This window comes from Mercurialis annua, linkage group LG5 (genome assembly GCF_937616625.2).
Source record: "Mercurialis annua linkage group LG5, ddMerAnnu1.2, whole genome shotgun sequence".
Lineage (NCBI taxonomy): Eukaryota > Viridiplantae > Streptophyta > Magnoliopsida > Malpighiales > Euphorbiaceae > Mercurialis > Mercurialis annua.
In genome coordinates this window covers 24,292,896-24,304,078 of record NC_065574.1, presented here as the reverse complement: position 1 = coordinate 24,304,078, position 11,183 = coordinate 24,292,896, and the positions used below count along the sequence as shown (strand labels likewise).

Sequence of the window (11,183 nt, the reverse complement as noted above, 5' to 3'; positions counted from 1 at the left end):
CTCAATGGGTCTTCCTCTAATTCAGTATTAATAAACCAATCATCAAGATCGTAGTGGGGATCGTAGCATTCAATTCCGCAAATCCCTTCATGATCACAAACCATCTCACAATTCCCTTAAGTTTGCGGACTGCTTGGACCGCCAAATTCGACCATGTACTCCGCTTCGTACATGACATCCTCCATCTCGGGTTCGCTTTCGCTTGAGCTTTCCACTTCAATTGGGTTTCCCAAACTCCCAATTTCAGTTTGCGGAATGCTTGGAGCGCCAATTTCAACCATGTACTTATCTTCGTACATGGTATCCTCCATCTCGGGTTCGCTTTCGCTTGAGCTTTCCACCTCAATTGGATTTTTTGAGCTCCCAATTTCATTTGGGTTTGGTGACTTGAGGTAGTCGAAGAAGGTACGACGAGCATTACGAAAAACAGGACGCGGGGGAGTCATGATGAAAGAGAGAAAAAGGAATACACCAAAATTCAAATTTAGAGATGAATGGTGATAGAGGAAGTGAACGTGTATAAATATGTAGAGTTAAAAAAGTAGAAGAAACCTAGTAGGACTCATAAAGTTGATTTGTTTAGATAACTTAAAACACTAAAAATTAGAGTTCTAATCTAATACACATGAAACGAAAATAGGATAAATCAAAAGACTCTTATTATTATCCTAACAAAATAAAATAAAAATTTAAAAGAAACTAAATACAATCCTAGAAAGTAATAAGGAGTCCATGACATATAAAAAATAGTATCCAAGCATATGCATGAAAACCAAAAACAAAAAGACTGTACACATTTTTCTTCTTTTATTTTCACCGAACAAAAACAATTTTTGTTTTTTTTATGGGCTGCCCAATCCTGGACAGCCCATTATGTTGCAAATATTTTTTTTAATAAATTAAAAACTTAAAATTTACTAAAATTAATTATTAACATTGAACGGAAAAAATGCTAAAAATAAATAAAAATATAGAGCACCTAAATTACACGACATAATAGTTTAAAAAAAATTTGTTTTTTCATTTTCTTTTTAAAATAAAAATAAGACTAATAACACACAAATGACCGAAATAACACCAAAAAAATAAAATAAATAAAATAAAATAATTGCAGGTAAATAAATTTCACAACATGCTAGTTTTAGGTCTTTACCTTGACCCTTCATCATACTTAAAAAAACAATTAAGTGAGGGAGAAAACTTCCCTTTGTCGCTCCATCAATCCACCGAGGTATTGTTTGCATCTTCGCCCATTTACTTTGAATGCAACTTCGGTTGAGTTTTCCAATTCCACCGCTCCATGAGGAAAAACTTTTATCACCTTGAACTGTCCGCTCCATCGCGACTTCAATTTTCCAGGAAACAATCTAAGTCGTGAATTAAATAACAAAACATAATCTCTCTCATGGAATTCCTTCTTCGAAATGTTCGCATCGTGTATCTTCTTCGTTCGTTCCTTATAGAGTTGTGCACTCTCGTAGGCCGAATGTCGAAATTCGTCCAATTGATTGAGTTGTAGAAGGCGTTTAGCACCTGACTCTTTTCTATCAAAATTTAAAAATTTCATTGTCCAATAAGCTCGATGTTCTAATTCTACTGGGAAGTGACGCTTTTCCATAGACTAACTTGTACGGGGACATGCCAATTGGAGTTTTGAACGCGGTCCGATATGTCCACAGTGCATCGTCTAACTTCATCGCCCAATCTTTTCTTGAGATTTGCACCGTTTTCTCTAAGATTCTCTTGATTTCCCTATTGCCCAACTCCTCTTGTCCGCTTGTTTGTGGGTGATAGGGTGTAGCAATCTTGTGGCGAACTCCATACTTTTTCATTAAATCTTCAAACTGTCGGTTCTTGAAATGCGACCCTCCATCGCTAATAATAGCTTTATGTAATACACCAAAATATTTAATTATTTAATTGTACCATGTGTTGAGTTTGGACTCGCCAGAGTGGCGAAATCGGAAAGATTCTGATAAAAGAACAGTAAATAAATTTCAAGTAGGTTGGTTTTGGGAAATTAATTGTGCGGAAATTACAGTTATATTTCAATTCTAAAGTCAGAATTGGAATTAAGAGGAAACATGTCAAGAAAAGCTCAAAACAAAGTACAGGGACCAAAGTGGTAATTTATCCACTTTGTGTCGAAAATGGAAATTTCAGATTTTGACGGGAAAGTATTAATATCGAGCTTCGTATTATTTATCGGATATAAATAATACGTAAAAGTAATAATTTAAGAGTTAATCGATTTAGTTATGGACTAAATCATACGAAAGAAAAGTTTGAAAGGTAATTTGTAATAAAGAAAGAAAAGAGGAATCAAAGAAGCACTTTAACCTTAATATATAAGGTTATGATTATGAATGATGAAATCAGAGAAGGAAAGAGAAGGTTCCAGGGCCAACGATCCGTTTATTGTTCCTTACCGTTGTTTCGCCGCCGTTTCTCCGTTCGACATCCGATTCGAGCAATTTTCGCGGCGATTTCTTCAGGAATCGAAGGCTCTATCCATCCTAAGCGTAAAATTAAGGTAAAGTTTTCGAATTTGATGGTAAAAATCGGATATTGTGGGCTGTGTTAGGATTTATAACGTATATAGCTTGAATTCGTCGTATTTAAGTCGTTTTTGATATTTTGAGGAAACTAGGATACTGGTTTGGTGGAAAACGGGGTCGAGTATGATCGTGGGATGTCGGAACGCGTCAAAACGCCCGGAAAATGAATTTTCCGGAGAATGCACTCGGTGTGCGATCGCACAACGAAGTGCGCAAACGCACACTTGTATAAGTGTGCGAACGCACACTTCCAAGTGCGCGGACGCACAGTGTTCTTCTGTGCCCGCACAGTGGGTCCACAGGGACCAAAATGGGCTTTTTGCCCAAATCGAACGGGACTTAAATATTTTTAAATATTAGGCCTTAAACGATTAAGGACCCCGATAATTTAAAAAGTGAAGTTTTGGCTCGACGTTTTACGTGGGCAACGATAATGGAAAACCCTAAAGATAGTATACGTTTCTCGAATACGAAAACCAGGGTTCGATATATCGTGAATACGACAAAGGAATATCGAGTTCACGAATAACGCTAAGAATGAAATATAACCCTAGAATTTAAAATAATATACGTATAAAAACACGAGATTAATATCTAACTATTAAACGTCAATTATTATGAATCAGATGTGTCAGCGTGCAGAGAGGTCAGTAGACGTGGGATAGCGAGAGTATATCATTTCATCGACCATATCATTGATTGGATTGCGGTTTATGTGAGTTGCACTTTACTTTCGTGTATTATATATTAAAGTTTTTATATATATATGTATATTGCTTACACGCATCGCATTATATATAATTGATTGAAATGTTATATGTTTTATTAAGTTTTTATATATGAGAACTAGTATGCGATCCGAAGAAACTAGCTACCTATTGGGTGTCAATAGGCTGTGTGATCACCTGTATCGAGTCAGTCTAGTGTGTTTGCATATAATACATGATTGATACACGTAGGACATAAAATGACACGATATGAATATGAATTTCGAAGTTGGATAATGAATACGATACGAGTGAGCACTCGGTTACGGTGTAGTATGGAGTCCCCGTATCTAGTGAGTTGGACTCACACTTTCGGACTAAGAGATAGGTCGCGATCGATGAGGTAGAGTGTGAGCACTCCCGGGTCGGACTATCTGGATCAGTATGATTTGATTATTCGAAAGTTGTGTCGCATGCTAGGAAATTAGTTTCGTACGGATCAAATACCAGTTTATATGTCTTACTTTTATATTATTGTTTCCTTGAAATGCGATGCTATGTTTTATAATAATATCGTTAGTAAATGCAAACTCACTCAGTATTTTCCCAAATACTGACCCCTCACCTTTGATGTCTTTCAGGTTCTTAGTGTGTGGACTTAGCTAGAAGCCAATTTTGAAGTCCAGAAGTCAGCTGTGTATGTATAGTTCTGACTTCTGTGAATGCTGCAGTAGTGGTCCCGTGTGACAGAGTCGTAGTCTAGACAGCAGTACATCTTGATTGTACATATTACTTGTTGTCTTGTTTATACGTTTTGATAAGCTATGAGTTTTATGTTTTACTCACGGCCCCAGATGCCAGTGATATGTTGTGTTTCACTAACTGATGTATATAGTACCGCGAGGCCAGTTCGTACAGGATACAGTAACTAGAGCCCGCGAGGTTAACAGAACAGTTAGTGTAAATATTTGTGTATATATGTTATGTATATTTTTTTCTGTTGTGTTGTGTTATTTATTTATTATTTGCGAAAAATTAATAGTGATTTAAGGCTTGCTACGGGTTCCGGAGCTACCACTCCCGTTCCCTAGTGCCGGTTGCGGCTCAATATTTTGGGTCGTGACAATGTTGGTATCAGCTTAGTTGGTCCAGTTACCACTGCAGGTTTATTTTAATGTCGTTTGAGAGCAGTTGGTCTAGTTACCACTGCAAGATTGTTTCAGTGTTTGTTTGAGAGCAGTTCACTGCCAGATTTATCTGAATAATTGTTTGACTTTGAATACTCTGTCAATAAGTAAACCTAGGAACTACTGCAGCAGAAGAGTCGAAACTTAGTTGCTTGCATTTGCTTGATATGTGTATTAGTAGGATGTGTCATAGCGCGCGCGAATCAGGGCTACTAAGCTAGTAAGTGATTAGTATTTATATATACGAATGACAGAGGCAACTGAGTGTTTACTATTTCCGCTAGAATAGTTAAATGGTTATCTGCTTGCGAACTACGTGTGGCTGGATTAAATGTTAAGTGTTTACAGTACCTTATAAGTAAATATCGGAATTGCGTGTGGAAATGGGCTCAGATGGTCGCTTATGTTTGAAATTGTTTCTTTTCAGCATGTCTGGGCAGAACGGAGCTCAGTCACATGCTGTTGAAGAACGGGAGGAAGCGCCTCCTATATTTCAAAATGGGTTTCACAACAAAATAGGCGAACCATCTAGGGTCCATCAGAACGGATTCCACTCGGATAATAGGAGATCGCCAGAAATTTATCAGAACATATATATGTCTGTATCAGAGATTGATAGTTCTTCTGGAAATAGAGGTAGAGTACACTAGCCAGAAATAGAGTATAGCGAAGAAGATGAGGAGGAACCGGAGGAAGATCCGGAAGAGGATCCTGAGGAGAAGCAGAGAACCCAGAGGAGGAAAATTTAGAAGAAGAAGATCTTCAAGAAGAGGAGTTTGAAGAAGAGGGACTGCTAGATGAATCAGACATTGAGGAGTACAGAAGTGAGCATTTCTGATCTAGGGTACATAGATACCGTGATTTGAGAGAAGACGCAGAAATAGCAAATGGTCAAGCACAGATAGCTCTGAATCAAGTTGGGAGACAGATGCGTTCTTTCTCTCGAGGGATGCTAACAGTAGGGTTGTATTCTGCTGATTTTCTACGAATGATTGAGGGAGTTCCTGATCTAAACGAAGGAAACATAACCATCAACCGTAGATATGTCAGAGGCTTAGGACCTGAGTTTGGTGAGCTATATGAGTATGTAGGCGAACATTTTGGAAAGCTCACTATGATGGCCCGTAGGATCGAGAATGAGCGTGAGTGGGAGGGCGATCCAGTACGACCCTTCTATTTTAGACATGAATACCATCCGGACTACGTTAACACTTTCTCCAGAATTAGGACCAACCCCCACTTTGTGCATAGAGGCGGAGGAACCTCCGGTAGAAGAGTTAGGGGCCGATACACCGGCATAGTCATTAGGGAACCAAGCGTTCCGCATCAGGAACCTCTAAGGATCAGCGATTTATATGCTTTGTGAATATGTGCTAATATGTTTGCATTGTTATGTATATGTTTGCTGCATTGCATAATAGAATGTCAGTAGTAGGATACGCCTATAGGATAATACCTCAGAAAGTGATAACCTATAGGAAGCGATGTTAATAAACACGCGACCAATAAAAGAATATATAAACATAATTTACAAGAGCAGTAATATAATAAACACCACATAATACATTTGTCGTGAACGTAATTCCTATATTACGTTCTAGAAGCTGTAACGGAAAAGATAGATTACTAGAAGGGGAATCGATGTGGAACATTGGCACCTGTTTTTGAATATGACATGATACGGTGTAATATAGAAGTGGAGGTAGTGATTACAGTAATAGAGAACTTTGAATTGAATTGAGTTATCAGAGATATGGAGAAAGAAGTGATGTGACAGAAGAATAGTCAGTAAAACGACAGAAAGTGAAAGCAATACAAAAATTTATAATGTATCCAATAAAAATAAAGAAAGCCGATAATAGTCGCAGAGTGTACAATATAGAGTAACTTAAGATTTTATGAAAATTTTGAAAGTTTTTATGATTTTTCAAGGTATAATTGTGCTCAGACATCGCATATGATATTGCATAATCACGATAGGAATGCATGAGAAAATAATTTTCAAAATATAGATCATGCATCATATTTTTATAATAATGCAGAAAAATGCGATTTTGAGCAACTCTTTGTTGATGAGAGGTGTCATCACTCTGAGCTACAATTATATTGACGATTTCAAACTATTTATGAAAAGTGATTTAAAAGAGCTGGCCAGCCAAAGAATGTTTTGAACTCTTTTGTTAAGTAAGTGAACTCAGATGCGAAACTCTGCGACAAATAATAAAAGATTCTTAATAAATTAGAATAAAATTTTAAAAGAAACCCCAATAACAGAATAAAGCCATGTTAACGATTAATTGCAACAAAGCTAGTGGAGCTAAAGAAGAATATAATAAGGAGTTATCGCCGGAGAGTATACGCAGTTAAGATGCGATGCGCTGTAGATATTTAAGCATACAGTATTTATCCTCATAACAGAATAAAGGATGAAATGACAGAGAATCATGTTAGAAGAAAGAAACGTACGAGTACGCAAGGATGAAGAGTATAATGATTATTCTTATGTCGAGATAAGTAACGTAGCAATTGAGGGATATATTGGAGGAGAGAAATTAAAAGTATAAAGGACGATAATATGAAAGAACATGTAATGAGGAAAAACTCATACACCCTTGAATTTGGTAAGATGATTAGAGAAATGGAAAGTTCTAGAGATACGTCAGAAGGATTGTCAGAATAGAACAACAATAATATAGCTATTATAAACGGAAGAAAGAAGTAATGAATATAACAAGTAAAAGATAAGACGAAAGTTGGTATTAGTGTAAAGAGATCAAGTTACTGAAAGACAATTAGAACCGTGTTATAAGTGCTAAAGAAGCGTAAGGACTATAGGACAAACTAAGAAACAATTATAATCAGTATCAAGACGAGACCTTGAAGAGTGAGAGTAAAGTCGTTCATGTAACAAGGAGGGATTACGATAAGGAAAGTGATGAAAACTTATGAGGTTGTCAGTTGTAAATTAATACAAATACCAAAGCGGATAAATATGAAGTTAAGAAGGTAAATCATTAAAGATCTATTGGATCATTTAGATTTTAAAAGTAAGAATGTAAGCGAGCGAAGGCTAATTAGTGAGAAACATTCTTGAGACAATTAAGTGTTAAAGAAACATATGAGATTCTTATGAGGTCATCATGAATAAGGAATTGTGAAGTAAAGGGAAGACAGTTTTGCATAAAAAGTCAATAAAAGACTCGAGACGAACTTCAAAGGAGCAGCTAAAGGGAAGTGAAGAGGATAAGAATATGAGTAGTATTACTAAACAAGGGCGACTGTACAAGTTATACGATTAAGAGTAACGTGAAGCGGAACGTTTATGACAACGGTAAAAGGGTGAAGAATCACGATTAACAAAACGACACAAAGTTCAAGGTAGCTTAAAGGACAAAAGGGGAAAAGAGAAAGAAAACTAAAGGAGAAGAAGGTGTAATTTCGCTAAGAAACACCAATTAAGATGGACGAAATGTAGTGGAAAGGAACTAATTGATGAAGGAACTAAGTATCAGAAGCGACAAGAATGAAATTAAGAAATGAAGACAACAATTTAAGAAAGGAAAGTAGCGACGATGGATGACAACAAGAATTATAACAATAAATTTGGAATCATAAGATGAATTCTTATGGAAGTATGAGTAAAATGAGTACGCCACTAAGAATGAGGATCACATATCGCTGACTGTTTACGCACAAAGAAGGCGTGCATCAATGCGATGATTAATGCAACACTTAATAACAACCAACAAAGGAAACCCTGACCAGGATAATGACGTAAGGATTCCAATATTAAAAATACATTGAAGCCACACTATTCTAGAAAGACAAAGGATGAGACAAAAGTGACAATGAGAAGATTCTCAAATGCGTAACAGCAAGAAGCTACTATGGGCAAGATATATAATCGATTAGCAACAAGTACGAAGTCACAGCTGTAAGTTAAAAGCTAAAAGTTAAAGTAAAGAAGAAAGTACGACTGACGCGTAGTAGTGGATATCAAGAGAAATATAAGGACAATTTTAGGATCCCAACAAGTTTTATGAAAATTCGAGGACAAATTTTTATGAGGGGGGAAGAATGTAATACCCCAAAATATTTAATTATTTAATTGGACCATGTGTTCAGTTTGGACTCGCCAGAGTGGCGAAATCGGAAAGATTCTGATAAAAGTACAGTAAATAAATTTCAAGTAGGTCGGTTTGGGGAAATTAATTATGCGGGAATTACGGTTATATTTCAATTCTAAAGTCAGAATTGGAATTAAGAGGAAAAATGTCAAGAAAAGCTCGAAACAAAGTACAGGGACCAAAGTGGTAATTTATCCACTTTGTGTCGAAAATGGAAATTTCAGATTTTGACGGAAAAGTATTACTATCGAGTTTCGTATTATTTATCGGATATAAATAATACGTAAAAGTAATAATTTAAGAGTTAATCGATTTAGTTATGGACTAATTCGTACGAAAGAAAAGTTTGAAAGGTAATTTGTAACAAAGAAAGAAAAGAGGAGTCAAAGAAGCACTTTAACCTTAATATATAAGGTTATGATTATGAATGATGAAATCAAAGAAGGAAGGAGAAGGTTCCAGGGCCAACGATCCGTTTATCGTTCCTTACCGTCGTTTCGCCGCCGTTTCTCCGTTCGACGTCCGATTCGAGCGCTTTTAGCGGCGATTTCTTCAGAATCGAAGGCTCTATCCATCCTAAACATAAAATCAAGGTAAAATTTTCGAATTTGATGGTAAAAATCGGATACTGTGGGCCGTGTTAGGATTTATAACCTATATAGCTCGAATTCGTCGTATTTAAGTCGTTTTTGATATTTTGAGGAAACTAGGTTACGGGTTTGGTGGAAAACGGGGTCGAGTATGAGCGTGGGATGCCGGAACGCGTCAAAACGCCCGAAAAACGAGTTTTCCGGGGGGGGTGCACTCGTTGTGCGATCGCACAACGAATTGTGCGAACGCACACTTGTAGTGTGCAAACGCACACTTGTACAAGTGTGCGAACGCGCACTTGCTGTGCGCGAACGCACACTTCCAAGTGCGCGGATGCACACTACACTGTGCGGACGCACAGTGTTCTTCTGCGCCCGCACAGTGGGTCCACATGGACCAAAATGGACTTTTTGCACAAATCGAACGGGATTTCAATATTTTTAAATATTAGGCCTAAAACGATTAAGGACCCCGATAATTTAAAAGAGAAGTTTTAGCTCGACGTTTTACGTGGGCAACGATAATGGAAAACCCTAAAGATAGTATACGTTTCTCGAATACGAGAATCAGGGTTCGATATATCGTGAATACAATAAAGGAATATCGAATTCACGAATAAAACTAAGAATGAAATATAACCCTAGAATTTAAAGTAATATACGTATAAAAACACGAGATTAATATCTAACTATTAAACGTCAATTATTATGAATCAGACATGTCAGCGAGCATAGAGGTCAGTAGACGTGGGATAGCGAGAGCATATCATTTCATCGACCACATCATTGATTGGATTGCGGTTTCTGTGAGTTGCACTTCACTTTCGTGTATTATATATTAAAGTTATTTTATATATATGTATATTGCTTACACGCATCGCATTATATATAATTGATTGAAATGTTATATGTTTTATTAAGTTTTTATATACGAGAACTAGTATGCGATCCGAAGAAACTAGCTACCGATTTGGTGTCAATAGGATGTGTGATCACCAGTATCGAGTAAGTCTAGTGTGTTTGCATATAATACATGATTGATACACGTAGGATATGAAATGACACGATATGAATATGAATTTCGAAGTTGGATAATGAATTCGATACGAGTGAGCACTCGGCTACGGTGTAGTCTAGAGTCCCCATATCTAGTGAGTTGGACTCACACTTTCGGACTAAGAGATAAGTCGCGATCGAAGACGTAGAATGTGAGCACTCCCGGGTCGGACTATCTGGATCAGTATGATTTGATTATTAAAAAGTTGTGTCGCATGCTAGGAAATTAGTTTCGTACGGATCAAATACATGTTTATATGTTTTACTTTTATATTATTGTTTCCTTGAAATGCGATGCTATGTTATATAATAATGAGTTAATTCCTAAAAAAATCACTAACTTTACACGAAGTTTCATTTTAATCATGACCTTTAAAAGTTGCCATTTAAAAGCACGAACTTTCATATTGTTTCAAATTCATCATTTCAGTGTATTTTTATTGACTAAATTTTTCACTAAATCATTAATGAAAGACCCAAGTTATTACTCAACATCAAATCTTATTATCTTTCAGTTAGAGTATCTAGGATTAGGAATTTTTAGTCAGATAAAATACACCGAATTTTACTTTGGTGATAGATTTGAAATAAAATGAAACATCGTGCCTTTAAATGACAACTTTTAAAGATTATGATTAAAATGAAACTTCGTGTAAAGTTCATGATTTTTTTAGGAATTAACCCTATAATAATACCGTTAGTAAATGCAAACTCACTCAGTATTTTCCTAAATAATAACGTTTGTAATCGTTTGGCTTAACGATTTATGCCAAACGTTACAAAGCAAATCCAAGCGTTTAAAATGTTACGAAATCAAGCCAAACGTTTAAAATGTTACGAAACAAATCCAAACGTTTCACCTTTTTAGCAATTGAAGCCAAGCGTTTACAAACGTTACGATACAAAACCAAAAGTTTAAAACGTTATGAAACAAATCCAAATGTTTGACCTTCTTAGC

The 11,183-nt window shown here is 36.3% G+C and overlaps 1 protein-coding gene across 1 annotated transcript; it reads right to left on the bottom strand.

The window, feature by feature from the left end:
• Positions 1 to 1,183: 1,183 nt before the first annotated feature.
• Positions 1,184 to 1,832, bottom strand: LOC126681750 (uncharacterized). Its single transcript, XM_050377299.1, has 2 exons — positions 1,627 to 1,832; positions 1,184 to 1,544 (listed from the first exon to the last, which is right to left on the bottom strand). The coding sequence occupies exons 1-2, from the start codon at positions 1,830 to 1,832 to the stop codon at positions 1,184 to 1,186; spliced, it is 567 nt and encodes a 188-aa protein (XP_050233256.1).
• Positions 1,833 to 11,183: the final 9,351 nt, after the last annotated feature.